General features: G+C 29.4%; 2 protein-coding genes across 2 annotated transcripts; one reads left to right on the forward strand and one right to left on the reverse strand.

The window, feature by feature from the left end:
* Positions 1-389: 389 nt before the first annotated feature.
* On the reverse strand, positions 390-9,878 carry LOC112682082 (box A-binding factor). The gene is made up of 2 exons (XM_025552552.1): positions 9,787-9,878; positions 390-2,963 (listed from the first exon to the last, which is right to left on the reverse strand). Exons 1-2 carry the CDS (start codon positions 9,794-9,796, stop codon positions 1,885-1,887), a joined length of 1,089 nt encoding a protein of 362 aa, XP_025408337.1. The 5' UTR covers positions 9,797-9,878; the 3' UTR covers positions 390-1,884.
* Positions 4,419-7,489, forward strand: LOC112682083 (uncharacterized transporter slc-17.2-like). Its single transcript, XM_025552553.1, has 2 exons — positions 4,419-7,176; positions 7,239-7,489. Exons 1-2 carry the CDS (start codon positions 7,099-7,101, stop codon positions 7,410-7,412), a joined length of 252 nt encoding a protein of 83 aa, XP_025408338.1. The 5' UTR covers positions 4,419-7,098; the 3' UTR covers positions 7,413-7,489.
* Positions 9,879-18,183: the final 8,305 nt, after the last annotated feature.

The following is an 18,183-nucleotide window of genomic DNA, read 5'->3' on the forward strand; positions in this document are numbered from 1 at the left end:
TAAAGCTTACAAACAATTAAATATAATAAACTTGATATACTTAAAAGAAAAGGATATAAAAAACAAAACGGGATGTGTAATAATTTTTTTTTTTTAATTTAGTAAATCTAAATTATATTATTAGCAGTTTATCTAATAAATACTAACAATAATTCAGCAAATAACAGTTCAGACACTTAACACTATAATAATATGCACGTAGCAAAAAAAAAGGTATAATAATATTTTGATAATGTAATACTTATAATATACATAATACTTTAACACAAAACGAAATAAGTAATAGTAAAACGCTAAGTAACGATTATTTTCGGTAACAATATAGATTAAATAAGATTTATACAATATAAAATAAATAAAATACACTTAAAAATTACTATATATAGACACACTATTATTATTATTTTTTATTAAGTTTATTAAAATGATTCGTGTTTCAATGACGTCTAGTTTATTTATATCTAAAGACATGATATAGAGTCTACAAGAATCATCGAGACATTTATATTATAAGTACATAAATGTATCAACAATCGTTTAAACTGATAATTTACCGATTGGCGATCGATTGGTAATATTCATGGTAGAATACATAGAATAATAAATATTGCCTGGCATTCGTGATATTTCTAAACAATACGTCGTAAAAATAATGTGTGAATAGGTGACCCCCTACGTACAGATGAATTTTAAAAACGTTATCATTCGATTTCGGTCCATTTAATTTCAATATTAGAATCATACTAAAAGCGATCACATGACAATATTTATTAAGGACAAAGAGATATTTTAATCTATTTATCGGACCCCATTACAAAATTAAATTCTAGACCCCCCTCCATACACGGACATGGTTAATTATTACTCGTATTCGGCTATGATTTGTATGGACATTTGTCATTTTTGTCGACCCTAATGGTCACCCTTGTTTTCACATTAGAGGGTAAAGTGCACGCATGAAAAAAAAATGACAAGAGCAACCCAAATCGGATTTAAGTTGAAAAAAAAATATTGCCCGTGTATAGTAATTGAAAATTATGACCGCTTTAGACTAGGTTTTTTCAAGACCGATTGAATGAATATATCTTTGCAAGTTGTAGCGTAACTCGTGTTAAACTGTTAACAATTGTATAATTTAATAAATTTGCCAAAGGAAACTGCTGTACACTTAAGAATATATACATAAAGATAAGTTTAAATCGTCGTGAAACAACCGATCGAGAATACATGAAAATACGTAAAAAGTACCTTACTTAACTAACATTATTTGAACCTGGAATATAATAGAATGTTTTGTAGTATATTTTACATTATTGCGTTAAACTAAAAACGGGCTACGTTCCGTACAGTTTATATTTCTTAAGTATAATTTTAATAATTTTCGCACTAAAAGTTTAGAATGTAACTCGCTCGTCACATAGTAAAACCGAAGGTTATGTGTATATATATATATATATATAATATTAATCTAAACTCCGGTGAACAGTGTCGTATACCTACGTAGTATGTTTATAAAGTGATATATTATAATATGTATGTATACGATAAGTAAAAAACAGAAAGAAAAAACAAAAAAATAATAAAAATCAACTAAAACAAACCGGGTTGGTCAAATCTATAGTTGTGTTTTCTTGGCGTAGAGATCTTTGTTGCGAGAAGAATGCGCTGTAAAGGATTTTCGTCTTTTACTCACTCGTCAGTAATCCGTCGAACTCCGACCACACGAACGTAGTGACAACGACAACACATGGTGATGAGACATGATGCACACGTGGATCTGCTTGTGGCGGATGGGGGTGGGAGTTTGGACGCTCAGATGTGGCGGTCGTCCGCGAGCCGCGCGTACGAGGCGGTGCGCCTGCGGCCACCCGCGGCCGCCTTACGTCATTTGGCGCCCTGCTGCTGCTGCTGGTGGTGCTGGACCGGCACGTCGTCCTCGTCGTCCAGCCGATCGCCTTCCTTATCCTGGTGCGCGGTCATGTGCCGTGTCAGGTGGTGCCGTTCGCGAAAGCTCTCGTCGCACACCGGACACCGAAGCTTGTCCATGTCCCGGCGCTTCTTGGCGTCCGCGCCGCCGCCCGAGCTCCCGACGCCTGCGCCGCCCAGACCACCCAAACCCCCGCTGCCACCACCGGCACCGTCGCCCTTGTGGTGCGAACGCATGTGGTACACCAGGTCGGACGTCATGCGAAAGCTCACGTTGCACTTGGCACACACGTTCTGCGACGGCAAGGTGAGCGCGGCCGCGGCGATAGACGCGGGCAGCAGCATTGCCGGCAGAGCGGCTACCGCGGCGGCGGCCGCTGGCCCGAACTGCAGTGGAGATGGCGAAGGCAACGATTGCTGATGCTGCTGCTGCTGTTGCTGTTGCTGTTGGTGCTGCTGGTGCTGCTGCTGTTGATGTTGTTGGTGATGTTGGTGCAGCGGTTGCAACGTTGACGGGTAGTCCTTGCAGCCGACCGCGGTGGGTTGCGTCCTCGGCGGCATCATCATGGCGAACGGTGAACGGAAACCTAACGGGAACGGTGACATAAAATGCGCCGCGGCCGGCGGCAGGGGAGGGCTGAGGCTGCACTCGTGCTGTTGCTGATGCTGCTGGTGCAAGTAGGTACCGAACTCGACTAGCGGCGGTGTGGCCGGTGACGAGGCGGGCGACAGGGCCAACGGTGGGTCCGGAGAGATCACTTTGGTGAATGCCGACCGGGCTACGGGTGGCGCGGCCGCGGACGGCGGCAGTGGTCGCGGCCGTCGTTTGCTCAGGTCGTCCGGTGCCATCAGAAACGCCACGTCGAAACTGCGCTTCTGCGGTCTCTGGTGCAGCGCTGCCGCGGGCAGGGACGTCACCTGCTGCGCCATCTCGGTATCCGTGGGCGATGAGTACCGCGACGATGGTGACGACGACGCGGTCGTCACGTTTCGGTGATGGTGGACGTCCATGGTCATTCTGCTGAGCTGACTATAATCTGAAATCACACACAGCCATGATCGCGTATAAGGTTATGTTAGATCGTTTTATCACTCCGGGGTGGCAACAGGGCTATAGTGTTATACGGTGGAACAATATATCTACTCCGTTTCCGGTTGAAATTCGAAACGTAAATCATTTTGAAAACGACAACGTCGTCTTTCGTGTCAGTCAAAACTGATCGATCGGGTTTGCACGCGGATCCGATCCGTTGGGGACAACACATACACTCAATAATAATCGAACCATAGTCCAACAATAATATTCACTTGAAAATCACTTATATGGTAGTCACTCATATCATATACCTTGGACGTATTCGTAAAATAGTCCTCGGACACGATATTACATGTTATCATAAAATATATATATATAACCATAGTACTATACGTAATTTATTCATAACCATACGACATTTTGTAATTACATTTATATTACAATTTTCAAATTATATTTCAACCATAATTAATGCCATAAGTACTAAATTATATTTATAACCTTATATTATCTAATAATTATTTCTCAGTCATTAGATAGACTATAGGTAATACGGAAATATAATCAAAAACGAAAATAAATACCAAACGAAATTGTTCTGTGCTCCACGCGATTTAAAACTTTACAAATAATCCCTCATCTAAACACAAAAAATAAACAAGAATGGTCGATTTCTTCTTAAAATAGCGTAGTTTTAATTATTACTTTCAACTATAAAATAATTTTTTCAAAATATTTTTAAATATATTTAGGATACTATAAGTAAATAACTATTTGAAAGAGTGGAGAGCGCATATCTGACTGCAAAACTAACTTTAAGGTTGAATACAAGAAGAGTGAAGTAAATAAATTAAATCAACAATAAGAATTTTGCATGTCTTATAATAAAATTCAATTTTTTCTAAAACTTGAATTATCAATAATTCGATTTTTTATAAACCAACGTAAACTACAAGACTCCACTGAAATTGTAATTACATTTAGTTCAATGCTCTCCAACATGTGTTTATAATTATCACGAAGACTAATTGTAGCATTAGCCACTTGGCCTTAAAAAGTTTAAATTTATGATCTTAAACGGGTACTAAGTTTGAAAATGCTCCGTTAGTTACAGCTTTAAATTGTATATAAATTATTTAATCAATGCTATGTAATCATAAACTAAACACATAATTTATAAATGCCTTAAACAATGTTCTACACATGGTGCGTTGAATATCGAAACTGACCACTTGTTGATTCATAAGGGATAAATGATTATGATGACGATTCTATTTAAGTACTTTTGTACGACAAATAAACAAAATGGTTCTCTGATTATTTTTTTTTTTTTTAATCCATACCAAAAAATTTCCATATAACCATATGTATTTAAAAATATTTGTGAAAAAACACGAATCTATACAAATCTTACTCTTAATATATTGATCAAAAAAAAAAAAAACTGCACAGTTTATATTTTTAACAATACCTATGATTCGATATTTTAATATAAAAACATTATTTATTTAATCAGGAAATTATAGTCTTTTAAGTCGTCCATTCATCACTACAACACGCACATTTTGTTATAGAACAACACGAACCGGTCGAAAAATTCTAGTATATTTTACTTTATTTCTCACCACTTGTCTAACACGAATGAATGGATTAAATTTTAAAATGTTCCAAACTAAGGTTTATGTATATCTTACAAATATTACGGACAACCGCCATTTTTTAAAATACGCCGTAACTTGATTTCCTTCTTATCGTCTTATCGTTTCTGGGATTTTTTAATATTTACATCTTTTGAGTGAATTTAAGCATAGCAATCTTGAAAATTATAACCACGAACTATAAAGTAAGAACTTCATATTTTGTTAATTTTCGTTCTTAAATTATATGCCGCCAAATAAATACATAATAACAAAAATAAAATATGTATGTATATATAATGTATGTTCCGTTTATAGTTTAAACACTTATATCTACTTTTTCAGCAGGGCATTTTCTACAAAATATTTAAATTACACAAAGACATCAGAGTTTTTTTTTTAATCAATAGTGTAGCCAAAGGGGGTTTTAAGGTTCAGATCCCTCAACCGTAATTTTTTCTCAAAATTAAATTAAATGATCTTAAATACCTATTACATTTGAAATTATAAAAGTTGCTAGTTAAAAAACATGTCTTTACTTTAAATTCCTAACATTTTTTTGTAGCTATAACATTGGGTGAAATAAATATTTTTCGTTGTTATCTTTATCAGTGATTCGTTTCTACTGCAATAAAATTAACATTTTAAATAAACTTTTATGTTAACAAATCGAATTCTCTTTCATCAGACGAATTGAGTTTACAAAATAATTTGATATTTATGTAAGCAATCGTCAATTATTACTCTGCGACTATTTAAACGTAAATATCCTTATGTTATTTTCCTACAGACTGGTGAATTTAACTGGAGTACACAGATGCGTGAACTAATTCATGTTCGTTCTTTCTGGACCATATACCTATACAGCTAGCCGTAGGTATACTCAGCTCTTAGATAGATGGCGTAAAAATAATCAGTTACTGCGTCTTAAATACTGCAATTCTGACCATACTCACCTCTATGGCAGTCCTATATTTTACTAATCTCTTAATTGGTATCAGAATATTCGAAGGACTGTTCGAAGTTAGTGTAATGATACGCGTTCTTTATACTTTATTTTTAATATATATATAGTTTGCACCACTTAGGGATTCGTCTTCCCCAGTATTCACGTTGTGTAGCTCCACTTGATAAATACACTCATTCGGGGTCAATAACTTTTTCTAGAAGTTTTATGGATGTGGTGAATTGATATATAATATGTGAATGGTTGGTAAACGACTACGGTTGGCCTTATGCATTTTATGTACTAGTTAAAAGGTCCCAACACAATGATTCGTGTGAATAATTAATCTTTTTTCTTAACGCTTAGGTATCATGGGTATAATATGGTCCATAGTTTGGTTGGTGCTTGTTGCCGAATCTCCAATAGATGACAGATACTATAGAGGAATTGAACTACATTATCAACTCAATCAGTTAGTTTGATTTAGAAAGTAAATGTATTGTTGTCAAACGCAACTTTGATAATTTTCTCTTTTTTTTATTAAGGATGATGATTCCTAAAATGAGCCTTTCAGTTTTTCTCTATTTCTAGCGTTTTCTATTTGAATCGTCTAGTCACTGTTCGTCTATATACCCTTTGTATATATTAATCTTTTTTACTTCGATCTATCACGCGGTATTTTCCCTTTATGTTTTCCTTCATCTTTTCAGTTCTATAGACTTATTAATAACCCCATTTATTTGTTTTCAATAAATTCTACAGCAATAGGATTTTTAAACGATCTTCTTAAATTTCCATTATGTCTTATCTCATATTTTCTAGTATTGTCTTATTATTATTATAAGTATCATATAATATTCTAAGTACTATTAATATGTATATGTTTATTTTACAGTCAATTGTTTGATCTATCCTTGGGTGGATTTTATTATATCCAAATCACTATATGCAATAATATGTGCCCACTTTGTTACAAATTGTATATAATCTACAAGCCATTCTTTGATCAACCAAACTACATGAATGGTAACTATAAAGATTAAATTCTAAAATAATGATAACAATCAAAATATATTTATTTTAATATTCAGAAGTTTAAAATTCTGACATTAAATACTCAAGTTTTTGGACTGCTGTGCCATTTATTTTCTTATCCATCATTCTTCATCTTGCTGAACTTTTTGCAGATTGGCTTAGAAAGAAGAAAAAACTTGATACTACTTTAGCACGTACTTATATTTTACTAAATATAGATATACAGGTATATACTTATATTTAAAATTGTAATATTAAACTTTATAGATTAGAAAGCTCTTCTATCGCAGTGCTTTCATAAGTCAATCGTTATTCATATAATCAACAGCATATGCCGAAACTCGACAAAAATCTGTAGTTTATTTATCAATCATGCTAGGGCTTGGAACATTTGCTTGGGCTGGGTTTACGTAATTCACAACTAACTAAGAAACTTTAAAATTACACACCTATTCTCATGTTTTGTATTTTACAGTGTTAACCATTTGGATATAAGTACTCAATATTCCAGCATATTAATGGCGATCACCAACACAGTTGCTACTATATCAGGTGTCTTAAACCCTGTTGTAACTAGTTATATCCGAAAAAATAAAGTTAGAATTTCAATAATATAGTTAAATTTAAGAACTTTAATTGAATTTCAATATATTTCTAGGATAAGGAAGAGTGGACCATGATATTCTCCGTTACTAGTGGTGTTTTTTTGTTTGGAGCATTATTTTACGGCTTATTTTCTTCAGGTGAACGACAACCTTGGACTTCATTTGAAACAGTAGAAAGTAGTACAATCATTATAAGACGTTCAATCAATGATACACTGACAACATGATAGATCGAAACACATAGAGAACAACATTGAATTGCATTTTTTTCATTTTTCTGTGTCATAATTATTATATACAAGTAATTTCTAGTCGAATATAATGTTTTAATATATAAATATACAAAAATAGATCTGAAAAAATTGCTAGTTTATGATTTATATGCTTTAAATTATCGAATAACAAAAAACACAAGTTGCTCGGAAATAATTATATTTAAATGTTCTGATAATAAAAAAATAGAAATACTGAAAAAATGCCTTTACCTAACAAGTTATTATTACTCCAATAAGAATAGTGTTTGAATGATTTCAAGTGAAAAATATTTTAAAAAAATATGACATAATTTAAAAAACATATCAATAGTATTAAGCTTTTCAAAAGCAAGCGTTTTAAACTTATCAGTGAAGTTCTGCCTAACGGCTAATAAAAATAAAAAGATAGCAAAATATTTCTTAAAAATATATAAAAATGACTAATACGTATTGAAATCATTAGAAGTAAAAACGTTATATTGGTTAAAAAAATGTTTGTATACGCAGCATATGTAAAATTAACGTATAATACACAAAGATCCTCTTTAAAGTAATAAGTTGTATGTTTGGTTTAAGGGGTGGAACTCTTTTCGCCCAAAAATGACCTTCCTCTTTTTGCCCACGTCCTCTTTTCGACCAAAAATGAAAAAACAGTTTCCTCTTTTCGCCCAAAAATAATTGTATTCTTTTCGCCCATGGTTTCACGTTTTACATTTTGGAAATCACTTTCTCAAAATTAATGATTTTTAAAAAATCATATTTGATATTCGATAAAATCACGTTTTTGATTGTTATTAATATAGTCAGCCGAGAAAAGTGTATAAAGGTGCCGACTCTTCTATCGAAATATATAGTTTAAAACACTTTAATAAACGTTATAATTACTTAAAAGTCATAATTAATATGAATATTTGTATTATTTTACAACAACAAAACAAACTATTTATTTAAGTAGTAACCTGATCAAATTACTTATTAGTTATTTTCCATCGATAACACTATTTTAAATACTTATTTTTAACACTTATTAAATTATTATTAATAATTATATATTTTTCTATTTTTTTATTTGATTATTATATGATTTTTTTAAAAATTATTAATTTTGAGACAGTGGTTTCCAAAATGTAAAACGTGAAACCATGGGCGAGAAGAATACAATTATTTTTGGGCGAAAAGAGGAAACTGTTTTTCATCTTTGGTCGAAAAGAGGACGTGGGCAAAAAGAGGAAGGTTATTTTTGGGCGAAAGGAGTACCGCCCGGTTTAAGAGACGCTTGAGTAATAGATCAAATAGAAATAAAATATAGTAAAAGATAGAATAAAATTATAATTTTATGTGTTTTATTATTAGACCTAAATAAGACACTAACACCGCCTAATACGATATATATATACACAAGATATAAATATATATTTTTGTTTTCCGTCGAATAAATAAAAATTATTAATAATAAATAATTTAGTTTTATTTAAAAAAAATAATACCAACCTCAATAACATTTGGTATTTGAATAAAATCTGAATTTCTATTCAAATTAAGAAAATAACGGTTGTACTAAAAAATTGCATTAAAACATTCTTATAAAATGTATTTATAATTTACTTATATATAGTATATTTACATGTTTTTATAATCTAATGAAAAATCTTAATATAATAATGTCTTAGAAAACTCATTTGACAGTAATAAAAATTCTTAGTGTATTAATTTCATAGTGACTACTACGATACTCATAATCATGAATTACCTGATTGCGTTTTTTTCTAAAATAATGAAAATAATCAAGTTATGTTTTAGATATAATTTATAATTAACAGTGATACGAATTAAACATTTTCATATTATACTTACACTTTTCGATTTTTGCAAAAAAAATTTCAATTATTTTATTATTTTAAAAAATTTGAAGACATTTAACAAAGTTAATTTTTTTAGAAATGTAAACTTTTAAGCTCTTAATTATTATTAGTAACATTATTTTTGTTTACAGGAAAATATTATACCTATAAAATAATATTAAACAGAAAACTAGATTAGTTAATATTATCAAAGCACTATTATATTTAGTGATAAACTACCAGAAAAATTAATTAACCAATTATTATAACACGTAATTATAAATCCTAATAAACCCCTCTTAATTTAATTATTGCATTTTCACTTCGTACATATGTACACGTAAATTCGAAAAATAAAGTGTATAATATTTTGAACTTAAAGCTCGATTTTATAGCGCTTTTTCATATATTTTTAGAATACATTGCATTAAGTAACTATAATTGTACTAATATATAATCCCAATAACAACAATAATAACTAATTAAAAATGAAATATGTTTCGTACCTGTATTCATCCACGAATTGGGTCGTCCGTTCCGAAAATGCAAACAGGGTCAATTCACTTGCGACCGTTTCAAACGCCGACGATACACTCATCCTCGCGGCACGTGTTGTATACAATAAGGACTCGGGATCCTGTATATTCGAGGCGGAGCCGAATCAGACCAATCCCTGTTCACTAGGGGCGTCTCAGCGCATATGCCCTTTGCCGCCGACGACGCCCCGATCCCTTTCTATATGGTTCATATAATTTTAAATATTTTCTATTTGCTTTAGCATGTTTTTAGTTTTCGCCTGACCATGAACACTAGAGTTAGAAAGGCAGTGATACGATGGAGCGGGGAAGAGGAAGGGTGGATGCAGATAGGGAGCATGAAATTAAAAAACAATAAAATATAAACCAGAGCACATACGTACATGTGGTCTAAAAGTCGAGTGGCCTTATGGTGCACGTTTTATCCTGGAACGAGGGAACCCCTTTAGATCAATGAATACATTATAAACCTTATACATGGGATTTCATTATGCTACCATGACAAGTGCCTTGGACCCTAGTATATTTTGCAAATGTAGTTCGTAATGCGACAAAAAATTATTTCTAATGTATTTCTACTTTCCTCTTAAATGCAAAATTTTAAAAATTACAAATTTAGTTAGTACATGAATGTAATCTATGTCTGTATTATGTTTTGATCATGACATATTATACTGTATGTATTAGTCAAAAAATTATAAAGTCCATAAACAATATTTATATAGATATTTATTCGATAAAAAAAACTTAACATATGTGAAATATATTTATTCTTTTACATTTTTATAAAATTAATTTTAATTTTAATACATATTCTATTTTAACAATATACTTTTATTTATTAAAATAATTTTATATTAATAAAATATTTTTATGTACAAACTATTTACAACAATTATTTTCCTACGAAATAAATATACGTACTCAAAAATATAATTATTAAAAATAATATTAAAATATTTGTAATAGGAAGTTAATATCTTATACTTCGCATCATTACTACTGTATAAGTAATATATTTCTTTGAAATACTAAAATATTAATTTTAATTTATTTATTATTTTCTCGACCAAAAACAAAAGTTCTAAATAACCTAAATATTTAGTACATAAAAATATAGCAACAAATAAAATATATCAACTTTAAAGTACCCATTTAAAAATTAAAGTAACTTTTCTAAAATTCCTGGAAGTGTTATAAAATCATACAGCTAAAATACTTATTATCAGCATAATAATATATTATAAAATATATTATAAAACAATAAACTAAAAAACACAAATATGTGGTTCCTTATATGCTAGTATTAACTACTAGTATTAATTATATAATTTTTTAATCGAATTGCACTGTAAAAAAATTCATATTATATTTTTATACTCATAAACTTGTATAGCTTACCTATGTTTAATTGTCTATTGTCCGTTATAAAATGTATGATCCGATTTGTTGTAGCAACAATTGTACAATTTACTAACACATGTTTATATTACTATAACTAACATTTACAAATACAACTACAAAAATTAAATTATTGTATTTTAATCAGCGACTGTAGACAAATTAAAATTGCTAGACTGTATACATGAAAGTAATTTTAATAATTAAATACATTCAGTAAATACTTAATTATAATTATAACTGTAAATAATATTTTATAATCTTCACAAAAACTGAAAATCGTAATGATATACATTATAAAGAACTCAGTTACAACAATTGTGTTAGTAATTCGATATGATATTCAAATACGAGTACTTATTATTTAGTCGTAGTAAAGTATAAAATGAAAATATTCATACATTTTTTATATCAACTTATCCATCCCGAGGTTGATGAAACTATCAAACGGAAACTTTAACCGGGTAAAGAATAAAACGACATTTGTTTTACAAAAAAAAAAAAAAAAAAGAAATAATAAACACGAATAAAAATAATAATAACCAAAAAAGAAAAACACGCACTTTAGTCCAATTTTTTAATGTCATTATTATTCGGGTTAATATCATTCCGGGTTTCCGTCATCTCAGAAAGAGTATGTATTAAATATACAAGAAGAGGCAGAATTTTTATATTGTATGTATATATATATATATATATATATATATATATGCATGTATAAATATATGATATTTTTTTTCTAATATAAAAGAGAATATTCAGAAAGAGAAAAAAAGTATTCGAGGACCTGCAAAAAGATAAATGCCTTGTGGAAGTCGTTAAAGAATAATGTTCTCCGGTTTGGTGTTGCCATGCTGCAGTATAATAGTGAGAGACGGAAAACCATCGCGGCAATATGACCCCCTCGGCGATTTTTCATATCCTTCGCCTTTTATATTCAAATAATATATATTCGGCAATAAATATGGCTGTTTAACAGTAAAAAATGATAATTTTACATCCCTCATCCCCCACCGCTGCACCAAACCGCAAGGTTTTGTTGTCTCGTAATTCTGATTTTTATTGTTCCTACGTCTCCAAGAGCTTTTTATAAAACACACAATTTCTTATTTTTTTCCATTTTAACTCGTATTTTATTATTTTTCTTGGATACATTACAAAATTTCTCTAAAAACCATTCTTTGTGTCTCATACCGTACGCAAAGTGTCTACACAAAACCCGTGTTCGATTTATACATTAAATTATGTATTCATAGTTTATGTATTATTTTTGCATAAGTAATCGCGTAAAAATCACAATGATTTTCATTTAAATAAAAATTAATCAGTTTATAAATACCACAAATATTTATAATATTTAACAGACTTGGGTAAAATACTTTATACAAATTGTATTCCAAATACATTATTTAGAATACTTTTAAAATACTTCTGGTTTTCATACTATAAAAATAATAGATGTCAACTCAACAGAAATATTTGAAATTGTAGGCTAAATTATATGTTATTTTATTATATTTTTATATTACATAACTATTATAGTTTATGGTTTACAACAATATTAAATACCACCTGATATTAGCTTATACAAGATAGGGTATAGTTAATAGTAAGTTAATAATAATAAAATCATTTAAAAAAGAGATGATTTAACGTTATTCGAAATACAGTATTCAGAACACTCGTTATAAGTATTCAAAATACTTTATTGAATACTTTCAAAAAAGGTATTTAAAAAGTATTCGAAATACTTAAAAAGTATTCTGAATACAGTATTCCGAATATTGTATTCGGAATACTACTCAAATCTAATATTTAAACAATAAAATCTTTTGTTCTAAACATTTAAATAAGTATATTTAAAATAAAAATCTTTTAGATACCGAATGAAAAGAAATGTATATAGGTTTTATAATTATGTGGGCTTTATTTCTCAATTATATGTAAGCACTTTTTTGGTATAGCCTTATAAATAAATAAATAAGATGTGCTCCAAAAGTTTCTTGTAGTACTATATATCGATTGAGAATTGACACGGAAGTTGCCTACATACTTTATTAATATTTCTTGGATTTTGTATTTGTTTTAAAGAAACTTGCGAAAAACAACATAATTGCAACTATCACGAGAAACCGTTGAACTTTACAAAATAAGTTTACAATAAAGTCAAAAATATAGTTTTTAAAGATTAAAAACTAATAACTTGAAATTTGACCTCATTATCTGAATGTTATTGAATTATTGAAGCTCCGTAAAACTTTTATTGACAGTTTGATACACTTTTTGAATTTTAAATATTGATTAAATTAATTATAATCCTACTTATTTATTAAACCTACATTTTAAATGATTTCTGTGATCTGAGTTGTAATTTGGTTTTTTTTAGTTATCGTGCTCATGGTTTATTCAATAACCTATATGTATGTTTTGTGTCCATTTTAATGTAAGCCCTACTTATAAAAGTATGAAAACCATATCTATACTTTCCTTGATGTATTTCACGAGTTTTATCAATAACCATAAATCCATAATCTTTTCGGTTCCAACATAAATGATAAATTTTTCAAAACTCTGAAAAATCCATATCTGCAGAACAATTATCGTCGAATATATGTAGATTCTTATCATCTTGCTTGAATACTACTAAGAAATTTGCATTGTCTCTAACTAACTGTTTTAATATTTTCGAATATGTTTGTGCCAGTTCAAAAATTGAATTAGCACCAGAACGACGTCACATACTAAAATATTCACGAATAGGGGTTTGATTGCCACAAATAACGTCATCAAATGTAAAAATTGAATTTTTTTAACTGAACTAGGTTTTATAACTTTATCTGCATTTATAAATATGTAAAAATAAACACCTTTAATACTATTTATTATATTTTTTAATAGTATATATTTTTCTTGCTCAGGTGTTTTAGAGTATAAATAAATATTTTCAAATTTTAATCCATTCTATTAGTTATAAGATTAAACACATTTGATTTTTCCGATCCTGAAGGTCTGACCAATATTCATTAATACTATCTGGCAATAATGGTTCATGTCTTGATGGCTTTTTAATAATTTATATATCAACATTATCAATGCTTAATTTATCTTTTTGCTCGATTAATTTAATTTTTTTTTTTATATAAATAGTTAATAGTTAATAGTTTAAATATAAAGCCAGTTATAAATAAGGCGTTCAACTCATAAGTTAAAATCTGGTAAAAGCTTCTTAAATACTCTAAATGTTTGAATATTTTTTTTCACATCGAAACCGTTTTGATACTTTCAAATTCGTATAATTTTTATACAAACATTTTATCGACAAGACAAGTTTTCCAAATGGGTACCGACGAATGAGAAGGTTGTGTATGTTTTTTTCGCGTCTAACCGGATACGTTCAGAAGTACTTCACTTTACGAAAACTACAAAGGAACTCGAAATTAAAAATAAGAAACTTGAATGGAATAAAATGAAGGCAAAAATTAAAATAATAGAAATACTAGCTGAGAAATGTCGAACTCGACATTGATACAGCTTTGAAAATAATCGAAAAATGAAATAAGTATTTCTATAACAGTAAGAAAAATTATATTTTCAAATTATATTTATTATAGCAAATTTACGTTCAGTAATTAAAATATAGTGATGTTTGCGTTAATATTAAAATAAACTGACCCATAATCAAACTTTAAGGGAAGAACATTATATGTGTTTTGTTGGTCGGTCCTTCTGATGATTTGATTTTTAAGCGAGTTATAGGTTATTTTAATTTAAATATTTTACATACCCATAACATGCTTAAAAATTAAAATATCCAAAAAAAAACCGACCAACAAAACACAGATAATATTCTTCCTTTGAAGTTTAATTATAGGTCAGTTTACTTTAATATTAAAGCTAACATCACTATATTCAGTGCTTGATTTGGCAAAATTAAAGAAGGGGGACTCTGTTTGCTTAAAAAAAAATTACGTCCCCAAAACTTTTTAAGCCTTATAATTATAACGAATTAATAGTAAGGGGGCGCTAAAATTTCTAAAAATTAGAAGAGGTACTCCGTCCCCCCTCAAGTCGAGCACTGACTACATTTGAATCACTGAACGCAAATTTGCTATGTTGTATGTATGTCAGACGAAGACATCACATGCGGGTGTGACGTCCTCTTATGAGTTATAAAGCGAAACGTACACAACGGCCGAGAGAACGCGCTGTTAAGTGTTTTCGTGAGCCGCAAACACGCGACGTTTAAGCCATCCCACTGCATCCAGTCGGCGATGGTCGACGATTGTATTCAGCCGGGTGTGATATTCATTATTTTCTGAAACTTCGCTTATGACAGTTCGGGTAGTAGCCGCACTAATATTTTTAACATCATCTGCGCGTACCTGCTCGATTTGTATTTATCGCGTTGTACATAATAGATACCTCTATTTACTTATTTATATATTATTATTAATAATAATATTTACTATTTATTATTATTTATTTTTTATTTGTATATTGAGCAAATATAACATAATAAATAATGATAACTCAAGTTCCAAGTAAATTTTTTTTTCAAGTTAATTTGTAAGGAAATGAGTTAAGTTAATTTATCAATAATGTAATAAGTTAAGTCAATAAGTTAAATTAACTTAACTTTTCACTTATTAACTCGTTTATGCCCAAGCTTGGGAAATAATATGTATTTGTATAGTGGGCTGATTAATAGTATTAAGTAGTATAGGTTTTCAAATCGAAAAATATATCGATTTATTATGATAAACACTTTTTTACCGTATTTTCCCATCCCTAGAAATTCCTATGCGTTTATCGTTTACCCATTGATTTTAACGTGATGTGCTTGAAAATTTTAAAATTACCTTTACCCTCCATAAGCATTTATTTCCTTTAATTTAATTAAATTCGTTGTGAATATAATAAATGTAATGAATATTGATAAATAAATATACACTAGAATTTTTAAATCTTTATATAGGTAACTTGATATTAATGGACCACCGAAAATATTAAAGAAAAACAACAATGGTTTCAATCAAACATTTTGAGTAATTGGTATGTCTAGATTGAAAAAGATAAAATTTTCTATATTATGTTATGTTAGATTTTATAGCAAAAGAACAAGATATAACTGTATAAATAAATTACGCAACACGCATACTCTGTTCTATTCTCCTGTCAATTACCTAACACTTCGAACCATCTAACATAGTTAGTCTCATTATACTCCTATACAATTTACTTTTAAGCCACATTGGAATTCTGTAATCGCATAAAACGCCCAACGCTTCTAACCATTTTGTCCAACTGTAATTAATCCTATGTTTTACATCCATGCCAAACCCTGACCTTTTGTACAAATTATCCTAAATATTTAAAGTTCTCGACTTAGTAATCTGATATAAATGTATATAATAAAATTATGTCTTAAAGATTAAGTTTATCGAAAATTTATATAATTATTAATAGATATTAAACTATGTCAAAAAAAGACCAATTTTGTATTGTAAAATACATTTTTTTTCAGCTTCAGAAGAACTTTTTTTCTGATTTTGAACTTGAAAATAACAAATACTACAATGAATAAGATGAAAGAAAGCAAACACACAAAAAAGTAATTAATTGTTTATCACAGTTCATCTTGATTTTCTAATTAAACAAGACTAAAAATAAAAGTAAATTTAACTAATTCAAACCTTAAAATAAAAATTTATCTTAATAAGTAATTTATGATACATAAAAAATTACAATTTATATGCTATAATGTTTTAATTCTTAATAGTTATACTAAGAAATGTATATATAGTACCTCTACTTTTTTTTTAGGACTGTGTCTTTGGAAAAGAGTAATGAAGCTCAAAAAAAAAGGTTTATAAATTAATTATTTTTTTTATTCTATTATTTATAGTAGTAACACGAATATTATTTTTTCACGTAAGAGTTAAGTTTATGATGTTTTTTATAAATTATAATATACAAGATTTTAAAATTTTAAAAGGTAAAACGGTAGACGCGTAGGTACACTATCATTATATCTTTAATATATGTTATTAATTCATCTTAATAAATAATAATTAATATTTCCAATATGTAGTAGCTTTCATATAATTTTTAAGTGCAGTTAGAGACGAAGCAGTACTGAGACAATCGCTTCAAATACGATATATGAATGAGTACCTTACGAGTTGATATATAACGGGTGATAATTAAATCAACCGATACAAAACTCTTAGCCCGCTAACACCAATTAATTATATCATAATTAAGATTTTCTTCATTAATGTATAGATTTTCTAACTGTAAATATTTATATTCACGATATAAGTATTAAGTATACTACAAATCTTATATCTTATACTTTATAGAATGCATAAATAATAATATATGATAGTTTGTTTACTTATAATTTAGTCATCATAATAATTAAAAACCGCGTACACCTATTATGCCTCATACTTAAATAAGTACCTTTTTGCCTTAATTTTTCTCATACTAGTATTATATTCCATATGTTCTATTTTTCATCAAAACAATATTGGTAATAAAATTTGAATAATTTTTCTTCGTAATTACCTGTACAGTACTTGAAAATATTATAAAAAAATACTTAAATGTAAATTAATAAGTATATTATAAGTCGACCACGATTAATTTAAAAAATAGTTTAATAACACTCTTAAATCCTGCTGAGCGAGGTGTTAGTTTTTTTAAGGAAACGCCGCAAGCCTTGTCAACTTCATTTTAAGTCAGTGCGACATAATTCCCGTTCCGTGTTCTTTTTCTTGGTCTCTCCCCTTAGGCGTGACAAAAGAGGAATTAAGCATCCGGGAAAGTGTTTAGCAGAAATTTGTTAGTGCGGTTTTGTGTACGTGCTGCGAATACAGCATCAATGACACATTTTTATGACCGCTCACATTCCCCCTGATTGTTTTCGTATTCAAGACGAATCCGTGTGCTGGAAAATCCGGT

The sequence above is a fragment of the Sipha flava genome, unplaced genomic scaffold (assembly GCF_003268045.1).
Source record: "Sipha flava isolate LNK unplaced genomic scaffold, YSA_version1 1_pilon_pilon, whole genome shotgun sequence".
Classification (NCBI taxonomy): Eukaryota; Metazoa; Arthropoda; class Insecta; order Hemiptera; family Aphididae; genus Sipha; species Sipha flava.